Source organism: Durio zibethinus, chromosome 7 (assembly GCF_047325235.1).
Source record: "Durio zibethinus cultivar Kanyao isolate XHJ-2024 chromosome 7, ASM4732523v1, whole genome shotgun sequence".
Classification (NCBI taxonomy): Eukaryota; Viridiplantae; Streptophyta; class Magnoliopsida; order Malvales; family Malvaceae; genus Durio; species Durio zibethinus.
In genome coordinates, this window is record NC_143168.1 from 13,060,195 (window position 1) to 13,085,270 (window position 25,076).

Here is a 25,076-nt window from a genome sequence, read left to right on the forward strand (position 1 = left end):
TAATTACTTATCAAAATTTCGATTAATTTTTTTTATCAGAAAAGTGAAAAAAAATTTATTCTTTCGTTTTATTTTTAGTAATATTCAAAATTTATTTTCGTTTGTTGATTATTTTTTGAATTATTTAACATATTTTAAAGTTTATATTTATAGATTATGAGATCGAAGAGTTTATATGTATAGTTTTTTTAATTAAATAAATAATAAGATAAAAAAGTAAGGAGTAAATTAAAAATTAAAAAAAATTATTTTCATTCCAAATATTTAAAATTAAAAATTTCATAATGAAAAGAAGAGAAAATATATGGCACGATGGGGTGAACGGAGGGGGTGGGAAGGCAGCAAATTGCAAAGAAATAAAAATAAAATAAAAATAGTCAAATTAGGGAAGCAGGAAGTAGTGGCAAGGATAGCGGTTTGAAATTAGAAGCAAGAGAAGAGGAGAGAGGGAGTGGGGTCCACTAACAAAGTGGCATAACAGCTGGCAAACGGGTCTGACAGACTGGTTTTCTCCATCTCCAACAAACGTCTACTCCATTTCTTCCAGTCACTCGTCATTTTAAACCCTCTCTCCTCTTCTTCTCTCTTGAAACTAATACTATCTCTCATCATCATTCTTTTCTCATAATTCTCCCTTAGATTCTGTTTAAACGCTCTCTTTCTCTTGTTCCTTTACAGATCATCGTCTTACATCCATGGCTGAGGAGACTCAAAAGCCGGAAGCAGCAGCAGCAGCGGCGGCGGCGGCGCCAGCTGAGGAAGTGGTGGTTGAGAAGCCCGAAGTTACAGAGAAAGAGCCACCACCGCCTGCTCCCGAGCCAGAGCCTGAGGCACCCGAAAAGCCGGCAGCTGCTGTAGTTAAAGAGAAAGAAGCTGAGGTTGAATCTGTTGAAGTTGAGAAGCCTAAGGTTGAAGAAAAGGAAACTAAGATTACTCAGTCGGTTTCTTTCAAAGAAGAAACCAATATAGTTGGTGAACTTCCTGAGCCACAAAAGAAGGCTCTTGAAGAGCTTAAACAACTTATTCAAGAAGCTCTTAACAAGCATGAATTCACTGCTCCACCCCCACCGGCCAAAGAAGAAGAAAAGCCGTTAGTGGAGGAAAAGAAAGAAGAAAAGAAGGAGGAAGAGAAGAAAGAAGAAAAAGAGGAAGACAAACCTGCTGCTGCTGCTGCTGAAATTGAAGAAAAGGCCGAAACGTCTGAGAAAGTCGAGGTTGAAGCACCCTCCCCTGTTGAAGTCAAAGAAGAAGAGAAAACTCCACCACCAACCGAGGCACCAGCTGTTGAGACGGTGGTGGTGGAAACACAGGTGGTTGAGACAGTGACAACTGTCGACGATGATGGCGCCAAGACCGTGGAGGCTATTGCGGAATCTGTAGTAGCAGTCTCTGCCCCTCCACCATCGGAGAAACAGGAGGGGGAGGCTTCTGGTTCCAAAGAAGTAGAGGTAGCTCCTTTACCAGAGGAGCCAAAAGAAGCTGAAGTTCCTCCACCTCCACCCGAAGAGGTGTCTATATGGGGAATTCCGCTTCTTGCTGACGAAAGGAGCGATGTGATCCTGTTGAAATTCTTGAGGGCAAGGGATTTCAAAGTAAAAGATGCATTTATTATGATCAAGAACACTGCTCGCTGGCGAAAGGAGTTTGGAATTGAAGGCTTGCTTGATGAGGATCTTGGAAATGAATTGGAGAAAGTGGTTTTTATGCATGGGTTCGATAAGGAAGGTCATCCTATCTGCTACAACGTGTATGGGGAATTCCGAAAGAAAGAGTTGTATCAGAATACTTTTGCCGATGAGGAAAAACGATCCAAGTTCTTGAGGTGGAGGATTCAATTCTTGGAAAAGAGTATTAGGAAGCTGGACTTCAGTCCTAGTGGTATCTGTACCATGGTTCAGGTCAATGATCTCAAGAATTCTCCTGGACCTACCAAAAAGGAGCTCAGGCAGGCCACCAATCAGGCACTTAACTTGCTTCAAGATAACTATCCTGAGTTTGTAGCTAAACAGGTACACGCAACTTGTCAAATATAAAAGAAAAGAATTTTAATATTTTTATTATATGTTAAAATTTAAAATAATTCAATGGTGGTTTTGGATTTTGAAGGTGTTCATCAATGTTCCATGGTGGTACTTGGCCTTCAATAGGATGATTAGCCCTTTCCTAACTCAGAGAACCAAGAGCAAGTTTGTGTTTGCAGGTCCAGCCAAATCTGCTGAGACTCTCTTCAGGTAAGCAGACTCTAATAATTTCAGTCCTTTTTTTATTTGCTTGCCCATGAATAAGAATCTATATTTATTTCTAATTGAGCACTCATAGTCATAGATCTCTCTAGACATTATTTTGTTTTATATTATTGTGCTGTTTGATCAAAGATGAATGATTCCTTTGATTCCTTTTTCTAATCATAAATCCCCTCTCTCTATTATTTTTCACACGGTACTCTTTTTTGGAATAAATAGATATATTGCTCCTGAACAAGTCCCAGTTCAGTATGGTGGACTGAACAGGGAGGGTGAACAAGAATTTTCGGTTGCTGATGCTGTCATAGAGGTTACAATCAAGCCCGCAACTAAGCACACTGTTGAACTTCCTCTAACTGAGGTAAGATGAGAACATTTGGATCTTTCATTAAATATCAATGTAATAATCCATTTATATATAATATATGAACAATATTTGGTTGATGAATTAGCAGAAATGCAATTTAGTTTGGGAGCTCCGAGTTGTGGGATGGGATGTCAATTATGGAGCTGAGTTTGTGCCAAGTGCTGAAGATGGATATACTGTGATTGTATCAAAGACAAGGAAAGTTGGTCCAGCTGATGAAGCAGTGATCTCTGATAGCTTCAAGACCGGTGAGCCTGGCAAAGTTGTTCTCACCATTGATAACCAAACCTCAAAGAAGAAGAAGTTTCTCTATAGGTCCAAGGTGAAGCCTTATTCTGATTAAGCTTCAATAATCAATTCCTTCTGGTGGGGCTTGAATTTCCTGTCAAAAAGTAGAAGACAATGCTTATGGCAGAATAAGAAGTGTTCTTTTTTTTTTTATATACTACAAGCTTTCTTTTAGTTTTTGTTGAAAATTTAATTTATAAATTTAGAGTCTTGGGATTTATTTTAATATATTTTTTTCTATTAGTTTATTGGGATTTTGCTTATTTGGTCTTGAATGTATACTGTGATTCTGGGTATCATTGAAGAAAAAGAGAGGAAAATATGAACAGGGGATGGACATGTGTGTAATGTGAAAAGGAATTGTTATTACCTGTAAAGTTTGTGTAAATTTGTTGGTGTATTATCTCTTGTTCTATGTTCATTAATAATTTGTTATCAACTTTGTTGTTTTTCCCTTTAAAGTATTGTGAAGATCTAAAAGGAAGGTCCTCTTTGTTTTTTTTTTGTCTTTTCAATCCAATGTAATATATATTATTGATAATGTAGTCAAATTATTTCTAATTTTAATTGGATTTAATTTTTTCACGAGATTTTAAGAGTGCATTAGCCTTCATAAGTTTAGGTGCATTAACCAACAAAAACAATTGTATTACGGAACGAAAAATTATTTTTAAATGCAAATGTATCGTGTTTTATCATGTTTTGGTATTAAATCCATTGACAAAACAAATACGATGATAATAATAAATAATAAAAATAAAAAATATTTTTTTATTTTTTATCAATTAAACATAATATATAATTTTTGTATAATACATGAAATAATTATCCAAATTATCCACAAACATCCAGAGAGTTCTTTTTTTTTTTTTTTAATCAGTTGGATTAACCTTTTAAAATTAATCTAGGCTAATTTTATTTTCAGAATAGAGAAAATTAAATGTAATATACCAACTGGACTAATGGAAAATCAAATGTAATCCTTAAACAGGAAAGAATATTCAATTGCGGGGGAGGGCCGTTCTCTTGATTGTCTTTACATGAAAGCGTGATTTAGGGGCATCTTTTCTTGTGAAAATGCAACTGTTAGGTATGAAATGTGAATCATAGTTGGCAATTCCAGATTCCCTTCGGAGGTAATCATCAAAGTTACAATAAAAGGTTGGCTTGGGATGGAATAAAGTTTATAGGGAAAGAAATGGGCCAAGGGAACAGACAGAATTCTATGTTGATCATGGTTACAATTACAATGCCAGGGCAAACTAATCTGCCCGGTTTAATATTTTAATTACCATTTATACAAAGTAAATTTAATAATTTATGTATTTATATAATATTTATATTATATTAGATATATATAAAACACGAAAAATTATTATGTTAAATTTGTATTAACATTTTAAAAACAAAGCACATTTTTTTACTAAATTAATTTACAATTTTTATTAAAATTTTAAATTTTATTGTTATTATATTTTTTATATTATTTTGGTACCAAGTTATCTTATTATATATAATCGAGAGTGAATGATTTCTCTATAAATTAATCACTTTAATTAATATATCATTAGAACTAAACTTTAAAAATCGGGAAGTCAAAAAAGTTTACAACATAATTTTTTTTTCAACAAAATAATTATTAGGATAGAAGAATTTTGGGTAGAGATGATAACGATTTATATTGAATCAGATTTGATTCGATTTAATTTTTTTAGATAATAATTAATATTATGAATTTTTAAAATTTTATTCGAATCTAAATCAATTTTTTTAAAATTGATTTGATTTAAATTAAATCATATGAATTCGGTTTGATCTATCAATTTTTATATTTTTATATATCATTTAAATATATTTATATATAAAATAATTATTTTTATTTTAAAAAAATTTTAAAAATATAAAAATTAATAAAAATATATAATTCAATTAATTTTATTTTTTTTAATTTAAAATTTAATTGAAACTTAATATATACATTTAATTTATGACTTTAACACAAACAAAATAAAAAAAAAAAATCAACTTAAACTAAATCAATCATTTTCGATTTTTTTTTTTCATCTCTAATTTTGGTTGGATTAAAAACTTGTTAGAAAGGAAAACAAAGGTAAATCTGTCGAGCACTTTGGGAGAAAGTAAAAAAGGGTGGGTCCCCTTATAGCATTTCTGTTTGCAGCCGTTCTGGGTATTGCCGTCTTTGCATCGTATGTGTCGGCCCCAAGTGCTTTTACTCGTGTCATTTGATTCTTTTCATGGGACAGAGAACATGGTTTGGTTTCTAATCATACCCCCCACTACCTTAATTAAAAATTCTTAATTGCTCCCAAATCATAATTGATTATCACCGTTGAGGTTTTCCACTACTAATCGTTTATTTCATTCTAGCTTTTTTAATAATGCAATCAAAGTATTCTTTATTTCTTTGTACAAAACATTATTATAATATCTAAATTATAAATTTATTAATTAATTTAATACTTATAAAATTATTTATTTATTATATATTATCATTTAAAATTAATTACATAAAAAATTAATATTATATTAATTAATAAATTTATAATTAAAATATCAAATTAAAAATTTTTAAAATTTAAATATTATATTAAATATTTTATTATAATTTAAAATTATTCATGATAATAATAAATTTTTTTTTTTTTAAAGAGGAGTAGAGAGTAGAGACCCACCGTTAATATTTGTCAAAAAAGCGGGGTGAGATGATATCATGATGGAGATTCGTGGTGAAAAAGCCAAGATATGAAGCTAAATGATGAGATTATTTTTTCGTGAGATATTTGTGCTTCCAAAAGGTCCCAAACGGTGGTCCTGTGAATTCACTTGGGGGTTTTATCCCTATTAACATAATTCAGCCATCGCATTCCACATGGTCTTTGTCAAATCACGTGAAAAATGATGCTACGATGATACTCATAGCCTTGTCGCTACTCGCTACTAATAGGGCTGAAAAATCGTCTCGAGGCGCTTAACTACTACCAGCCCAAAACTTGCAAATAATTTTTACTATGAATTTTTTTCTAAAATTAAAAGTTTTATATGGTTTAGGTACTAATTTTTTATATTGAAAATATTAAATTCAACCAACGCTACTTTGTTTGTTTAAAATATTGAATTTTAAATTTCAATAATCGTGATTCAAGTTTCAATACCAAATGCAGAAATTGTGTTATATAATTAGAGTATATGGCAATTGTAGTCCTTAAAATTTGGGTGGCTATCATGTTGGTTATAAATAATTCAAAATGTCTACTATTTCTTTTTTGAAATCATAATCATAATAAGTTATTATGTTTATATAATCAATTAAATAATTAAATAATATAATTGATTGTTGAAAAAAATTATAATTAAATTTGATGATTTAAGTATTCGTGTCATATAAAATATTAAAATTTATATTTTTTATTATATTTTACATAAAAATTATATTTTATAATTTATATTAATATAAAAATACAAGATATATTTTTTGATTAAACTCATATATAATTATTATTAAAATTTTAAATTATGTAACTTTTATATTTTATATTTACATATCTTATTCGTACAGATTTAATTGTGTACATTTAATTACAAAAAGGGTGGAACGCAAAGTTTGGAGGATCCAAGGTATATCAGTGGTCCAGAAACTTAAAAATTGCAGAAGGTTAATAAATGAGTGGAGTAGAAAGGAAAAAACAAATAATAGGGGGCAAGTTGAAGAGTTGATGAAGGAGGTAGGTGAACTTGAAAGAATGTGGTTTCAGCGGAAGATTTTGAGAAGATGAAATTGATAGAAGGCAAGCAAAAAGAGGCTTGGGATAAAAAAGAGAGGTACTACTTGCATCAAAGAGAGAGTCAAGTGGCTGTCTATGGGAGGCAAAAATACCAAGTTCTTTCATCATATGACAATGCAGAGAAGAAGAAAAAATAAGATCTTAAGATTAAAAGGAGAGAATGGTGAATGGGTAGCTGATGAAAATGGGATAGTTATAAGGTTTAATGTTATTGAAAATGTTCCTAAACTAGTGAATGATAAGATAAATGAAAGGTTAGTAAGCAGAATTATTGAAGAAGTAACATAGGCTGTTTCCCAGCTTGGGGCTAATAAGGCTCCAGGTCCATATGAGTTTAATGGAATGTTTTGCCAAAAAATTTTGAGTATCATAGAAGAAGATATGGTTTGAGTTGATTTAAATTTTTTTGAAACAGGGAGGATGTCAGGAGAGGTAAACTACATAGCCGTGGTTTTGATTCCTAAGCTAAAAGGTCCGGAATTGGTTTCATATTTAGACGCATTAGCTTATGCAATTTCTCTATAAGGTGATTTCACAGGTAAAGGTGAATTGGATGAAGCCTTTACGATGCAGCCTTTACTAGGATAGCTCATTACTGAAAATCAAAATGCTTTTGTGGCTAATAGGCAGATCCATGATAATATAGTAATAGCACAGGAGATGTTTCACTATTTGAAAATAAGGGGAAGGGGGAACAAGTATGAAGTGGCAATGAAATTAGATATGAACAAGGCTTAGGATCGAGTAGAATGGGATTCCTTAGAAGCTGTATAGGGTAAGCTTGGTTTTGATAAAACTTGGGTTGGATTGATCGTGGAGTGTGTTAGAACAGTTTCCTATTCTTCAGTGCTAAATGGAAAACCAACAACTAGATCCTACCCTACTAGAGGTCTTAGACAGGGTGATCTCCTATTACCATATTTGTTCTTATTTGTTGTGGGTGTCCTCTCAAGGATGATCCAATGAAGCCCAAGCGGATGTTTTGTTAGGGGTCAAACTTACTAGAAGATATCCTCAACAAACACATTTATGTTTTGCAGATGATTGGTTAATTTTCCTCAAAGCAAATAAAGTAAATCGTCAGAGGCCTGGCATGTATTCTGCAATATTGCGTCATTATTGGTGCAAACGTCGCATATAACGTCAAAAACGAGATTTGGGAGCTGCTGGAAATAAAATCAGCCTTGAATCCAGGAGCTTTTCTTGGCGTTCCTTCCTTGTAGAAATAACACATATTTAAGAAAGTATACATTCACGTGCAAGGGATATGACTATGTACTACTAGTCACGGTACAATGAATCCGAATTTGAAAAATTCGTCCAAAAAACTTGAATCTGTTGAAATTTGATTTGACAAAAAGGTTAAAGATCCTAACAAGAGGAAACCCGATCTTGAAATTACCCAATCTTCAAAAAACCTGAACCTAAAATTGCTTGAACCTGAAATCTCAAACCTGAACTTGATTTTAACCTTAATTCAAAAAGCATATTGAAATGAATACATCATTCATAGAATTTAAAAAAATAATATAATTAATCAGAACTCAAGCCTGAGACAAATCTAAAAAAGATTCAACTTTAAAATTAATGATTTAAATTTAAAATAATTAAAACTCGAAATAATTCGAATTTGACATAACTAAAACTTTGAAATGACCAATCTCGAGCCCACCTAAACCTACATGTTTGCGACCTCTAGTTAAAAATTAAGGGTTGGCTTGAAATAACCTTTTAAGTATAATATTTGAGTTGGGAGAAATTATATTTATACTCCCAATCTTTTTATTTGAGTTTTAAGTTTTAAATTATTCCATTATAGTTTGAAATAGTGTCAATATGGTCCCTTGATCAAATTTTGTAAGAGAAATACAACTTAGGGTAATAGGTCCAGATTTTTTTTTGTTACCATGCTAAAATGTATTAATTAAAAAAATATATAAAATTTTTAGGAATGAAATAAATTCTCATTTTTGCTTTTGATTTTGAAAATTTAACTTAAAATCAGGGGAAAAATTATAATTTATTTTTCTTTGTAATAATTATAAAAATTTTATTTCCTCTCTTATGAATGTATTTTTATATGATAGCAAATAGTAATAATTTTGAATTCACCATACTTTTATTTTTATTTATTTTTATTTTATCAAATTTTATTTTCCCCATAGTTATTAAATTGACATTTTAAACCATATTTATTAAATTGGGCTAAGCCAGCTAGTACCAAACCAATCAGTCGAGTGATATGATCATCGGACAAGTCCGATTCTTATGTTGGCCCGATAAGCAAACGACTTGATCAACCGATAGTTTTTATCGAGTTTTACATCAACACCGTATTAACCCAAAGTTTTAAACCGATTTTGGTCGGGATTGAGGGTGGGTTTAGATTTCATTGCTTCGCAATTAAAGGTGTTCATAAATTAAATCAGGTTAAGTTGAGTCAGGCAGAGTTTAGATTGGATTAGAACTGAATTCATATTTAATGTTAATAATTTATATACTTATTTAAATTTGATTCGGCTGAAAATTTTAAATTTCAAAATTTTTTAAATTCGTCTAAATTAAAAAAAACTCAAATCTATTTGTTAAATTCAATTTATGTAATGAGATTTTAAAAAGTATGATTAAATTAAATTTAATGTATAAAAATTAAAAATAAAAATTATATATATAAAATTAAATTAAATAATATAAAAATAAAAATTAAATTTAGTAAAATATATATAATTTTTATTTTTAATTTATATATATGTGAATTAATTTATATATAATTTACATATATATTAAAATAAAAAAATTATATATATGTGAAGTTGGATTAGGTCAAATCAAGCTTAAGTTTTAAATTTTTTATTAAAGGTCTAACTCGAAATTTAAATGGATTTAAAAATTATATCTAAGCTCAGTTTTAATTTTTTATCCAAATTCTCTCAAAATTTAAATAAATTTTTAAATTTAAACGAATGACCCAATCATTGAACATATCTAATCGAAATCCAAGAAGAATTTTTATTTTCATATGTTTTATGGGATGTATTTGGATAACACTTGCTCCCTTAGTAGGAAAATGAAAGGGGAAGGTTCTAAGTTGATTAATTTAGTATAAATTAAGAAGTAACAGAATTTTTAATTATAATAGTAGACTATCATATTTAATTTTATCTTTATTATTATATTTGAGTCAAAGATATATTTTTATAATTTATTTTTATTTTATTGTTATAATATTTAATCATACTATCAACGTTAATTTTAATTTCATTATAATTAAATTTATCATCTATTCAAATGGATCATAACTCATAAAAAAATTGTATTAGATTTTGATTGGTATTGACTTACATTAAAAAACCATATAAACTAATGGACGTATGCTATTATTAAAGAGATAATATAGCTAATAAGAGATAAAAATAAAACAAAACTTATAAAAAATGAGTTGTAATTCAAAATTGGTAAGATTACTATATTTGACAAAGTCTACTTCTCTTCCCCGTAGTAGTAAGCACCCTTATCCACTACCAAAAGTCAATACATTATCAACATTTATTAGATCCAGTGATAAAAAAATTCAATTCTTCTTAATCAGAGTTTAAGTTTTAAGTTTTATGAATGAAAAAAATAAATTTAAGAGAATTTAAAAATTTGATTCAATTTAATTTTAAATTAAATGAGATTTAAAATGATTATTGAACATTAAAAAATCTTAGACAAAAATAAGAAGAAAAAGCCAATACATTATCTCACTGGACGGGTCACGATAGGTATGCATCAGCCGCTCAAATCTGCAAATATATAATCAAATCATCAAACACTTGGCAGATAAAGAAGGATGTAATATTTCTAATGTCATTGTCTGAAATTGAGTGAATTGATTAATTGTAAAAGCTAAAGGGCTAAGGCATTCAACAATCTAACGTCATGGATAAACAATTTATACTTTTCCTTTTAATTCCCCGGGAACCCATTCTTTATTGGATGCATGAATTGCACGCTTCCAAAACATCACCTGCTTTCTTTAAACTTCAATCGTGGAATATGACCTTGGAATCTGTTTATTATCAAACGAAAGTACTGATTCAAGATTATCATCTAAAATATTAATATCAAAGGAAAAGACTGATTCAGAATCCTCATCTGAAATATTAAAGCAGGAGTCTTCTACGAATTTTTAAAAGCATGCATCAATATTAAAACTACCGTTCTTGGTATAGCATTAATCCCATTAAAAAAATATATGTATAGGTTTTTCAAAAATTGTTTCAAGACTAGAAAATTATATCAAACAAATATTTATTAAAAAAATATGTATAGATTTTTCAAAATCATTTCAAGATTAGAAAATTTTGTCAAATAAAATATTTATCAAAAATAATTTTGTTTTAAGAAGCATATATTCAATATGAGCAAAAATTTTTCAAGAAATATTTTAAGCCATAAGCATGATCAAATAGTACTATATAGCAACAAAGAGGAATGATTCATGAATACATTCTCAATCTTAAGTTCATGCTTCCTATGCAATATCAATTTTCCAAACAAAATATATTAGTAAGACTTGATGAAGATCAATAATCAAGTATATGTGATACAAGAACATTCTCTATATCCTTTGCCATCAATTCACTAATGCTCAATCATGCTTTAAACATTAAATAGATTATTCATTTTGAATTATGAAATAGAGAAGTGTTATCAGATGTTACACTTCTTTTTCTCTCGTTATTAAGCTCCTTCCATAAGCTTTCAAGCCCGTTAATGTGTCTTGTACAGCCACTATCCAAAAGTCATGGCTTGTTCTCTTTCTTGGTTGAACTATTCATTTCAATCATTGTACCTTTAGCTCTGGCTCAACCTGCAAACATAGAATTTCATTTTGAAGAAATAGGTACCTACACCTTGATGGGTCATTGGGGGTTAGTCAATACATGGTATCCTTTGGATCCCAAACTCTTTTAATCTTGGGAAGATCATTATTTCTATAATAACAATCATATGAGACATGACCCTTTTTACTACCTATATAACAGTGATATGAGGAATTAAAATTTCTACCCCTGTTTGAAAAAAATATTTTCCTAACTCTAGGATGCACATTAGTGCTCTGTTTTGAATTCTCTTTAAGTGAAAATTTAAGAGCAGAATTTTTATTTTGAGCATTTTGTAACTCTTTATTCTTGCTCTCTAATTCTAAATTAAGAGTTTTAATTTTGGATTTTGAAAGTTTTTACTATTTTGTAAAATATTTCTATTTTCTTTAACTATATTATACTTTTTTTCTAGCATTTTCCAAATCTAATGTGAGTGATGTAATTTCTTTTTTATAAGCTCTACAACTATGACTAAGCTTTTGAAAATCCCTAAGAAGATTTTCATATTTAGTTTCTAATTAATCATAATATGAGTCAATAGGTTTAGAATATTGAGATTGGGAAGATGTTACATTTTTATCATCATCCATAAGACATAATTCACCTTGACTTGAAAATTGGCTCTCATTTGCGACAACATCTTTATTTGTGTTGTCACTAGTTGAACAAGACATTTCTTCAATTGAATCATTCTTTCTTGCTTCTCCATAATCTTTTTCTAATTTTTCCAAACTTTTTTTTGTTATTAAACAACTAGAAACATTGTTGAATTAAATGGGATTCAAGGCACAAGGAAGAGTATTCATTTCCTTGAAGTTGGTCTACACTCTTGTTGTTTATTTTTTAGTCCAATCGCATCTTTCTTTAGGCACTTTTTCATCGATTTGATAAATCTTTGTTGGAATGTAAAGACCATCAATAATTACATCCCATATATCATAGTTACAAACTCTAATGCATATAGACATCCTTAAATGCCAACATTGACAATTTTCTCCACCAAACAAAGGTGACCAATCAATAGATTGTCCTCTTGCAAAAATCACACTAGCACTTGTTAACTCCATTTGGATCACTTTTGAGGATGTTAAGTTTATAAAAACAAGAGACTAGCTCTAAAACCACTCGTTGGTCCTAAGTAGAATGTGCTAGAGGTGGTGAATAACATTTTATACAAATAAAATGAAGATTGAAAACTTCAAGTGCTTTAAATGTAAGGATAAAAGCAAGGTGTAGATTTCATCTAGTAAGGTTGGAGAAGAAGATGATGCACGATGATGTATAGTGGTTTAGCCCTCCTTGACTTACATTCACTACTGTTAAGGGCATTTGATGCTAAAAAAGATATAGTAATTTTTTCCCTCTAAAGCCTTTAATAGACAACTAAAGGTATCTTTGTCATTTCTGTTGACCTGACATGGTCAGTGCCACCTTAGCTCGACCCTATCCTAATTCTTCCCTTATAGTCCCCTTCAGATTACTTATAAGTATGAAAACTCAGGTACAATGAAGACAAGTTCATCCCACTTACTTTTCTCTCTTTCATTCTTAGTTTCTTGTCAACTTGATTTTTACTAACTTACGTGTCGAAGTACAAATGCAATGAACACCTTCTGCCTTTGCCTCTAACCGTCATTTTCATCTGCATTTATAGGAATACCCTCAAGTTGAAGTGTGGCACCAACATTTGGCATGTCAGGTAGGGGATCTCGTATTAGTCGAGCATAAAATAATGCCACAAAAAAAAAAACTTTAGAGAAAAGAGAGGCAGCCGCCCCGACTAAAACAGAAACATATTTTAGCCAACATTATGTCCGTCCAGCTCAACAATAGGCGGGATCGACCATGGAACAATTTCAAGCATTAACAAAACAAATACAAGCTCCCCAATAGATACTGCAAACTATAACCCTATCATAAATTTTAAAAATGTTAGACTTAATCATACCGATCGAGAAGCTATTGTCGGACAATCGAGCTAGGAAAAGGCAAAAGCCTTCTTGACTTCTAGAGAAAAAGAACATACAAAACCAACTCATCACCACCCCAGCCATAATTCCACACATACCATAACCCAAAAATCCAAACAAACAGACCTTGAATTTCAACCAAACAGAGATTTGGAAGCTTATATGCAAGCCATGAAAAAAGAGTTGAAAATGAAAGCAGTGACATTTGAGGATGAGCTCAAGTTCCTAAAGACCTCACCCTTTACTGAAAAAATTGATAAAACCATGCCACCCAAATGATTTAAAATGTTAACTTTGAAGACATACAATGATACTTCCGACCCCTTTGATCAATTGAAACTTTATAGAATTAACATATGATGCAGGGGATAGACAGGGCTCTAATGTGTAAAGGTCTAGCCACTACATTAAAAGGTGTAGCTCAGTCCTAGTGTAACAGCCTGGAGTTGAGCTCAATCACTACATTCAATGAGCTCAACCACTCGTTCTTGTCCAGATTTATGAGTAGGCAAAAAGCAAAAAAAATGACCTTAAGCTTGATGTCAATTCACCAAGGGCGGAATAAAACTTTGAAAAGCTATGTCACGCATTTTAACGTTAAAACTCTATAGATTAAAGACTTGAAACAAATAATCATTGTTGCCGCATTGACAAGTGAACTCAACGATAACGAGTACCATTTAACTATATTATACTTTTTTTCTAGCATTTTTCAAATCTAATTTGAGTGATGCAATTTCTTTTTTATAAGCGCTACAACTATGACTAAGCTTTTGAAAATCCCTAAAAAGATTTTTATGTTTACTTTCTAATTCATCATAATATGAGTCAATAGGTTTAAAATATTGAATTTGGGAAGATGTTATTGCATTTTTATCATCATCCATAAGACATAATTCACCTTAACTTAAAAATTAGCTTTCATTTATGACAACATCATTATTTGTGTTGTCACTAGTTGAATAAGACATTTCTTCAATTGAATTATTCTTTCTTGTTTCTCTATAATCTTTTTCTAATTAAATTTTTTTTTTTTGTTATTAAACAACTAGAAACGTTGTTGAATTAAGTGGGATTTAAGGTACAGGGAAGAGTATCCATTGCCTTGAAGTTGGTCTACCTTCTTCTTATTTATTTTTTAGTCTAATCGCATATTTCTTTAGGCATTTTTTCATCAATTTGATAAATCTTTGTTGGAATGCATAAACCATTAGTAATTACATCCCACATAACGTAGTTACAAACTCTAATGTATATGGACATCCTTAAATGCCAACGTTGGCTATTTTTTCCATGAAACAAAGGTGATCAGTTAATAGATTGTCCTCTTGCAAAAATCACACTAGCACTTGTTAACTCTATTTGGATCTCTTTCGAGGATGTTAAGTTTATAAAAATAAGAGACTGGCTTTAATACCACTCAGTAGTCCTAAGTAGCATATGCTAGAGTTAATGAGTAACACTTTATACAAATAAAATAAAGATTGAAAACTTTAAGTGCTTTAAGTGCAGAGATAAAAGCAAGATGTAGATTTCATCTAGAAAGGTTAGGGAAGAAGATGGTGCACAATGATGTATAGTGGTTTAACCTTCCTTGACTTACATTCACTACCTTAACAAGCCTTGCCAAGGATTTTAAAGTCCACTATATAGTGAAATTGTAACTTTCATCAAGCTTCTATAAAACTTAGCTATCCTATGCTCAAAGATAATATTATAAATCCCAACACGTGTGCTATTTTTACACTCAAAACCAAAGTGCTCCCTACACTTTCAAATAAATAATAATAGTTTTATGATTAGCCAAAGATCAGATTGCATAAATAAATCTCATTATAAAATTTCACATAAAAGATATGAATGAAAGCTCTTGACTTTTTACAAAGAAATTCTTTGACCTTTTTGAAAATAATTCTTTGATTTTTTTTTTTGCTCAATTCATTTTGTTGTTCTTTAGCTATTTGAGATGGACTTATAAAAGAGAGACACTTTCTAGTCGTTGGAGAATTGATTTGAGTAATGAAAATTGAAGATCACTTGCCAAAAATGAAAATAGAGCTATTGGAGCATGATTTCCTCCAGTTGGGCATTAGGTAGTCATATGCCTTTCTTGGGTAGTCAATTATTGTGGTTTTGATGAACATTTTAGAGTGAAAAAACACTCGAGCAGTCGAATGATAAATGCAGGTAATCGAATGCTTTGTGCTTTAATGATATTCTATTTCAAAAAATGTCTTAGATGGTTGGATGCCAAATGCGGCAATCAAATGGCTTAACACTTTTTGCTTCTGTTTTGAAATTTCTCTTAGGTAGTTGTAAGGTAACTGCAAGGTAGTCAAATGCCATAGCAATATTACGTTTTCCTTAGTCTTTTCTTGCTCCATTTTCTTTCAGTTGCTTTTTCAAATCAATTTTACTTGATTAAACAATCTTTAAAGGTTGTTCCTTTTTATTTTTAATCACTGGCTTTTACTTCAAGATGAACTCCATCCACTTTATGCTTCAAAGTATTTTCTTGAAGAATATCTTACAACATTCAATCCAAAACACTTTTTATATACTAGATTAGCCTTTTATAAATACTTGATCAAGCTTAATCCTTGATGAATTTTTTTACTAAACTCAAAACACATGATCAAACTCATTAAACAACAACAATAAGAGGGTTTTGATATCATAAAAAACAATATAGATTGTAAACACCCATTTTGTTTATTATTATTTTTTTTTATTTTTTTCTTGTACCTTGTTTGATCACTACTGGCAGCCACATTGTCAATTGTCGGCAGTTACCCTGACAGTCATCGACAACCACTCTAACGGTCGACCAAATCTAGGATGCTAAAGTTTAACAAAACTCTAGATTTTATGAGATTTTGATATTCATTTAGCTCTATAAATAGAACAAAAAAAAAAGCAAAAAAAAGCCATCCAAGAAACACATTGTAAAAATGAAAGAAACCAAATTAAAAGAAAAAAAAAGTTCGACTAAACAAAAAAACTATTTTTTTGTCAAAAAACCCAAAACCCAAAAAAAAAAAAAAACTAAACAAACATAAACAAAAAAAAATCATAGTCTCTAGAACGGGAACCAACACTCCAAAAAGCACAAAGCAAAAAAAAAAAAAACCAAAAAACCAAGAAAAAAAATCAATTTGGCCGAATCTTCCAAGCCAAATTTGTGCTATTAAAAGTCATACTTTGCAAAATTAGGCCTAGATCCCATGTTTAAGGGGTTAAGGGTAAGGTTTTTAAAGTTTTTGAATTTTTCAACAATCAACAGCTGACAGATGGTAACAGCACACTGACGACGGGTTCTGGGAGCAATGAAGGTCGATTAAGATTTGGAGAGAAAGAGTTTGAAGAAGAGAAAAATTAGAAGGCGATGGAGAATAAAAAAAATGAAATAAAAAAAATTTGGTTTTTATAGCTAAAAAAAAAAGAAGGCAAAACGACATCATTTTGCTAGGAAGATCTACGTTGGATCGCCATAAATCGCGAACTGTCTTTTTAACAACTATTAACCTGTGGCATTTTAGGTATTTTTTTCATAAACTTTTTATTTTTCATTTTTTGCTTATTTTTTATTTATTTTTATTATTTAATTTTTGATTTTTTTGTTATTTTATTTTTGTATAAACTTCTAATATAAAAATAAAATAAATGGTAAAAGATATAAAATAGTTTTAATTTAATTAATTTAAAATAATTGCTAAACATAAACTTATTAAAATTTTAATGAACAAGAATAAAGAAAAATATAGAAAAAACGATAATGAAAAATAAATAAAATTTGATAAAATAAAAATAAAATCACAAGTGGTGATTTTATTTAAAATATTTATATAAAGAAATTTTTTAAAATATTTTAAAAATGTTAGAAATATTTTAGAATTTTTTTTTCAAACATCAAAAAAATATTATTAACAAAAAATAAAATAAAATCATAAGTGGTGATTTTATAAAAAAAATATTTATACAAAGAAATTTTCTAAAATGTTCTAAAAATGTTAGCAATATTTTAGATTTTTCAAACATAAAAACATTAATAACAATAAAGTCACAAGTGATGATTTTATTAAAAATATTTACACAAAGAAATTTTTTAAAATATTTCAAAAATGTTAGAAATATTTTAAAATTTTTCAAGCATAAAAAATTAATAATAATAATAATAATAATAAAATCACAAGTGGTAATTCCTAAAAATGTATTTTTTCAAAATTTTACCAAAATTGTTGGTAAAATTTTTTAAAATCTTTTCAATAAATAGTAATAAAATAATAAAATATTTAAAATGTTAAGGTAAGTAAAATTTTATAAGAATAAAAGTCATAAGTGATGACTTTATTAAAATTTCTTAGGTAAGCAAATTTCTCACAATATTTTAAAAGAGTTGGAAATATTTTAAGAATTTAACCAATAAATTTTAATTCAATAATAAATAATGAATAAATAAACATTCCAAAATAAATTAAAATTCACATAGATAATAAAATTAAGAGAAAATTACAAGTGGTGACTCTTCCTTCAAATTTTAAATCATACCAAAACTATTGATATATGAAAATTATAGTCTACATTTCTTTCAAAGCATTAAAATAAACCCGACGATGAAGTCTTTTCAATACAATAAGTGATTTCTTTAAACACTTTCGAAGTGAGAAAATTTTTTTAAGCTGTACCGAAAGTGTCGAAAATAACTTAAAAAATTTTTGATATTCAAATAATAAAAATATAAAATAAGAATAATAAAAATAAGTAAAAGACTATTCAAACAAGACCATTTTATGATCATTTAAGATTAATTAGTACCGTCTTCGGATAGGTGTTGTGGATGTGCTATAACCTTCCCTATATGTAACCATACTCCTGAACCTAACCTCAAATTTGTAGATCAAAAGACAACTTGATGGCCAATCGCATCTCAATAAAAAAAAATTGATGGCGACTCCTTGACTTTTCATGTTTAGCGATTGAGTCTCTAGATGAAAAATCGTTATGACATGGATTCAATAGACTCAATAATGGATTCCTATTTGCCATTTGGTTATGACATTTGGTCGAATGAGAAATTATATATTAGCCTCATATACATTCAATTTAGATGCATGGACCTGATAGAAATGGATATTGGATTTTGTTTTCATATCATTTCCATTTCATGCTTATACATACTATTGTTGTTATAGTGTTTGTGAGTTTATGTACATATATCCTATTGGTATGGTGCCTCTTGAAGTTTTCAATTTTTTGATATTGATAAAAGTGTTTATAAGTCTACACAAATAGACCATATCGGTACAATGTATTTCAAGGCTTATAAATGATTATTGTGTTATACGATATTTTATGTGTTTGCTTACAACTTAACTTTTGGATTATAACGACTTGGTAGTCCAAGTTTTGTTTTGTGACTTAACTATCCAAGTAGGAGAATGTTGTATTAATTTCCTTTTAGTAGATTAGTTAGGTCACACTTTGATTGACCTATGTTAATTAAGATTATATAGCAAATGACATTAAATATTATAGTGTGGTAAATATATATTATGTACAAAGTGTGACCTAATATTATGTGATGTGCCTATAATGAGATAGGATGTGAATTTATACATGGGGTCTCTTCTCTCTGTTCTAATATATAAGCAAACTTCTAGCCCATTGAGAAGTTTGATGCCAATTTTGCAATAAGGAAAAGAGAGCAGCAACACCTATTTTCTTTATAACCTGAGCCCTCACCCATTTTCCTCTTCTTCGTGTTTTTGCTATGTCAAACTCATATCAGCTTGGATTCAGTCAGCCACCAATTCTAGTAGACCCAGCAATGCTTTCGATTCCTAGTGGTAGCTCCAGCTTGCATCTTTCTCTCGATTCTATTTTTCATCCTAGCCAACACATGTTTTGGTTTCATGAAGCTTGTACTAGTGATTGGTTGATGTTTTGTCAACTCGAACATGCCGAAGTTATAATATTCACAAAATCAACCTAAACTTGAGAACTCATCTAAAAAAACCAAACTCGAATTTACTTAAATTCAATTTATCAAAAAACCAAAACCTAATGTTGGTGTTAAGTCTGACCTAAGGGTATTCTTGTAAATACAGAAGGGAAAGACGATTAGAGGCAAAGGTAGAGAGTGTTTCCTGCGTTAGACTTTGACGTGCAAGTCAATAAAAATCAGGTTAGGAAAAAAGTAAGAAAGTAAGAAGAAGAGAAAGAGATGAATAGGATGATCATTCCTTCATGGTGCTTGAGTCTTCATATATATAGGTAAGTGTCGTAACGAATAGATCCATGAACTTATTGCTAGACATGGATTAGAGGAGTTGCTATCAATCATTTTTGTTAAAGTGTGATTGGCTACCTGATTGAATCTAATCCACAAAACTAGATTTAGATTCGACAGTACGATTACACATAAGGAAGGTTATAGCACCCTTACAATGCCCATCCAAAGATGGTACTGATTTGATTCCAAATTATCCAAGCTTTAAAAATGTTTATGCTTTTACCAAAATATCAAATATAAAAAATTAGTCTTAAAACTGTCTCAATAGTTTAGTAGCAATTTAAGATAATTCTCTTACATCAGAAATATTCATGAAAATTAGTATCCCACTCTGAAGAGACTCTGTCGTTGGATTTATTAATATATTTTATTCAAAAAAATTAGTAAAGTCTCCTAATAGTTTGATAAGACTTACTTTGAAGCAGATTTTTCAATAGTTTGATGAGATTTTATTGTAAAAGTATTTATAAAAATTTTATTTATTATTTTTTTAGAAAATTCATTAAATCTCTTAATAGTTTGGTAAGACTTAATTTAAAAATCAATTCTCCATTCGTTTGGAAGATAAAATTATCTTTATGTTTCTGAAATTTATTTATTGAACTTCCCAACAGTTTGGTGGATTTCATAAAATTTGAATCCATGAAATTCTCCAATAATTTGCTAGAATTCATGAATTTATTATAAAATGATTTTTTCTATTTTTTATACTTTTATTTTTTTTATTATTTTTTTCAAAAAAAATTTCTTACTACAAAAATTTTAATAAATGACAAATCACTCAACAAAAATAAATAAATAATAAAATGAAATAAATAAAACTAAAAATAAAATATAAAATCAAAATATAAAATAAATAAATCAAATCAAAAATTAAAATTAAAATAGAAAAAAAAAACCTGCGATTTAGGTCAAGTTAATGCGCTAGTCAACATACGAGTCAACGGGTTATATGCGGGTTTGAGGGCCTCCAAAACGTTGCCATTTTAGGTCATTATATAAGTCAATTCTCAGCGTTTTATCCTCAAATGTCCCTTGCTGTTTCTCTCTCTAGGTTTAGTTTTCTCTACTTTCTTTCTAGAAAATCAAGAACAACCCAAGAACATTCAATCGAAAATTGAGAAAACATTCAATCTTAGATTCTTTTAGATTTGCTCATATTTCTTCAGAAACTTTCCAGAACTCTAATCCAAACCCCAGAAACCCAAATCTAACCTAGAAACTTCAAATTGAACTTAAGATTCCCAAAATCAAAATCTCAAAAATTTTTTACTGCTCAAAAAGTAACACCAAGTTCACTTCATTTTTAGAAAATTAACCCTTATCATGTTCCTTTGATTCTTGGTTCGATTTATAGGCACTCTTAAGATATCCTTTAAGAAACGAACAAAACTAATTCAGGCTTGAATCTTGAGGTTCGGTTTTACTCGAGCATAATCTTATGATTCTAATTTGATCCTAATTGAATTTGTTAGTTATTCAAGCTTGATTCAGCATTAAAAACATTTGACTATGGGATTTGCAATGGCTAATTCAACACGTCGGTTTCTTAAAATTCTTATCACAGATTGAACGAGAAAGAAAAAGAGAATAAACATAAAAAAATAATAATAGTAATATAATACACCAATATAATCTAATACTAATGTAATATAACATATAATAATAACAAAATAATAATATAATATAGTAATACAAAAATAATGATCATAAAAAAATCAATTCCATAAACCCTAACACAGATAGGTGTCTGCAGTAAGTTGAAAGAGACCATAAGGGAATAATTAGGATAGGGTCGAGTTGAAGTGACACTAATCATATCAGGCCAACTTGACATGTTAAGTTAACACAAATGATAAAAATGCCCTTGGTTGTTTACTGAAAGCTTTGAGAGAAACAAAGACTACTATACCCTTTTGACCATCAAATGCCCTTAACATTTTGTCTCTTTATCAAGCAATCTGAATATCAGATCACTAAATTTATTATCGACGTCTTCCGTGTGGGATTGTTGGCTAAAAAATAGATTGACAGCTTACTCCTCGAAGGCCAACGTTGTAAGGGGAGATCGATTTTGGATGATAACTAGCTATGAGTCATGGTCCATCTTGGGGTCATTCGATCTTGTGTGTATGTTTTGGATTGAGTGTATCGATTTAAATGTTGTCAAGGTGATAATTATCTTGAGTGATTCGAGATTAGTTCTTTTGATCGAAGTGAGCTCTTTTAGCCAAGCTAATCACTTTGATCGAGGTAATCTAGCCAAGCTTTTATGTAAGCAATTTATCAAGATAAGCTTTTTGACCAAGATGAGCTCTTTTGGTCTAACTAATCACTTTAGCTAAGGTGACCCAACCAAGCCTTTATTAAACAATTTATTGAGATGAGCTTTTTGATCAAGGTGACTGAGATGAGTTCTTTTGACCAAGGTGAGCTCTTTTGGCATAGTTGAGCTATTTTGGTTTAGCTAATCATTTTGATCGAGGTAGCCCAGCCAAGCTTTTATGTAGGCAATTTATTGAAACAAGCTATTTGATCGAGATAAACTCTTTTGATCAAGGTGAGCTCTTTTGATCAAGCTAAATTCTTTTTGTTTAGCTAATCACTTTAGCTGAGGTGGCCCAACTAAACCTTTATGTAAGCAATTTATCGAGATGAGCTCTTTGATCGAAGTGACCAATATGAGCTCTTTTGATCGAGCTATTTTGTCAAATTGTGCCTTTATGAAGGTATTTTATAGATTCAAGCTCTTTTGATCGAGTTGAGTTCGAGCTCTTTTTGGACTAGTTGTTTTGTTGAATTGGGCTTTTATGAAGGCATTTCGTAAATCTGAGTTTTTTTTGTCAAGATAAGTCCAAGCTCTTTGATCAAACTTTTTTGTCAAATTGGATCTTTATGAAGATATTTTGTAGATCCGAACTCTTTTAGCCATGATGAATTCGAGATTTTTGACTGAGCTATTTTGTCGAGTTAGGCCTTTATAAAGGTATTTTGTAGATCTGAGCTTTTTTTATCGAGCTAAGTCTGAGCTCTTTGATCGAGCTGTTTTGTCGCTTAGACTTTTATGAAGGCATTTCGAAGATTCAAGTTTTTTTGGTCAAACTAAGTTTGAGCTCTTTTGGTCGAGTTATTTTATCGAATTTAATCTTTATGAAAGTATTCTGTAGATCCAAGCTTTTTTGACTGAGTTAAGTCTAAGTTCTTTTGGCTGAGCTATTTTGTCGAATTGAGCCTTTATGAAGGCATTTCGTAGATCTAAGCTCTTTTGATTGAGCTAAGTCTAAGCTCTTTAGTTGAGTAATTTTGCTAAATTGGTTTAGCTAATCATTTTGATCGAGGTAGCCCAGCCAAGCTTTTATGTAGGCAATTTATTGAAACAAGCTATTTGATCGAGATAAACTCTTTTGATCAAGGTGAGCTCTTTTGATCAAGCTAAATTCTTTTTGTTTAGCTAATCACTTTAGCTGAGGTGGCCCAACTAAACCTTTATGTAAGCAATTTATCGAGATGAGCTCTTTGATCGAAGTGACCAATATGAGCTCTTTTGATCGAGCTATTTTGTCAAATTGTGCCTTTATAAAGGTATTTTATAAATTCAAGCTCTTTTGATCGAGTTGAGTTCGAGCTCTTTTTGGACTAGTTGTTTTGTTGAATTGGACTTTTATGAAGGCATTTCGTAAATCTGAGTTTTTTTTTGTCAAGATAAGTCCAAGCTCTTTGATCAAACTTTTTTGTCAAATTGGATCTTTATGAAGATATTTTGTAGATCCAAACTCTTTTAGCCATGATGAATTCGAGATCTTTGACTGAGCTATTTTGTCGAGTTAGGCCTTTATAAAGGTATTTTGTAGATCTGAGCTTTTTTTATCGAGCTAAGTCTGAGCTCTTTGATCGAGCTGTTTTGTCGCTTAGACTTTTATGAAGGCATTTCGAAGATTCAAGTTTTTTTGGTCAAACTAAGTTTGAGCTCTTTTGGTCGAGTTATTTTATCGAATTGAATCTTTATGAAAGTGTTCTGTAGATCCAAGCTTTTTTGGCTGAGTTAAGTCTAAGCTCTTTTGGCTGAGCTATTTTGTCGAATTGAGCCTTTATGAAGGCATTTCGTAGATCCAAGCTCTTTTGATTGAGCTAAGTCTAAGCTCTTTAGTTGAGTAATTTTGCTAAATTGGGCCTTTATGAAGGCATTTCATAAATCTAAGCCTTTTTAGCTGATTGAGTTTAGGTTATTTTGGTTGAATTGAGTCTGAGCTATTTGTCTGAACTATTTTTCCTTTTTTTAGGATTTTTTTTGTGGCAATATAAAAATGAAAGATAGTTAGAGAGAAAGCAGGGGTGTTTTCTGTGTTTGCATTATGATGCACAAGTTAGTGAAGATCAATGAGAAAGTAAAAAGGAAAAAAGAGATGAATGGGTTGAACTTGCTTTCATGGTGCCTAAGTCTTCATATTTATAGGTAAGTTTAGAGGGGACCATAAAGGGACAATTAGGACAGGGTCCAGGTGAGGTGGCACTAACAATGTCAAGTCGACCTGGCATGTTAGGTCAGTACAAATAACAAAAATACCCCTAGTTATCTGCTAAAAGCTTTGAAAAAGAAAAAGACCACTATACCTTTTTAACATCAAATGCCCCTAACACCTAACTTTAAAAAAAAATTAATTTGAAATTGCTTGGAATCAAAATAAACTAAATTCAGAATTTATATTGAACATATTATATCTTGCACAAAATCTAAAATAATTTGAAATATAGACACTGACTATTCAAATCTATTTTTTTTCATTGAGCTTCAGATAAAGATAATAAAAATAAAAGAAAAAATAAATAAAAACAGAGTTTTAGTCCTAATAAAACTCTATGATTATGAGGTTGAATTCTGAAACTGTGATAAAAAGGAATTTTTTTTTTACAAAAAGGATAAACATATAAGAGAATAGGTTTTTTGAAAGAAAAAGGGATTTTGAATTTTGAATCCTCATTTAATCTTGTGGCTAACCCCCATATAAACCCTTCAACAATCATAAAATAAGGGGAAAAGGAAAAAAGTAATCAAAAATTTTTTTTGAAGAAGTTATAGTTTTCTGAAAGAGGTTTATGGGAATCTATTGTTTTGATTGGAGGATTAGGGTTTTTTTTTTGGATATTTGCATTTTCTGAGAAGTTTTTGGAAATTCCAGAATTAGGTTGAATTTTTTGATGAAAACTCAAAATTTTTTATGACTTTTTGGTGATAAATCTAGTT

The 25,076-nt window shown here is 29.9% G+C and overlaps 1 protein-coding gene across 1 annotated transcript; it reads left to right on the forward strand.

Annotated features, from left to right (window-relative positions):
• Positions 1-588: 588 nt before the first annotated feature.
• On the forward strand, positions 589-3,337 carry LOC111276765 (patellin-3). Its single transcript, XM_022862557.2, has 4 exons — positions 589-2,009; positions 2,107-2,231; positions 2,463-2,604; positions 2,699-3,337. The coding sequence occupies exons 1-4, from the start codon at positions 696-698 to the stop codon at positions 2,951-2,953; spliced, it is 1,836 nt and encodes a 611-aa protein (XP_022718292.2). The 5' UTR covers positions 589-695; the 3' UTR covers positions 2,954-3,337.
• Positions 3,338-25,076: the final 21,739 nt, after the last annotated feature.

Excerpts from the sequence above, each read along its gene's own strand:
- LOC111276765 (XM_022862557.2), top strand. The coding sequence starts at position 696 with ATGGCTGAGGAGACTCAAAAGCCGGAAGCAGCAGCAGCAGCGGCGGCG. Across the intron at positions 2,232-2,462 it reads TCTGCTGAGACTCTCTTCAG|ATATATTGCTCCTGAACAAG; the intron begins GTAAGCAGACTC and ends TGGAATAAATAG. Across the intron at positions 2,605-2,698 it reads TTGAACTTCCTCTAACTGAG|AAATGCAATTTAGTTTGGGA; the intron begins GTAAGATGAGAA and ends ATGAATTAGCAG.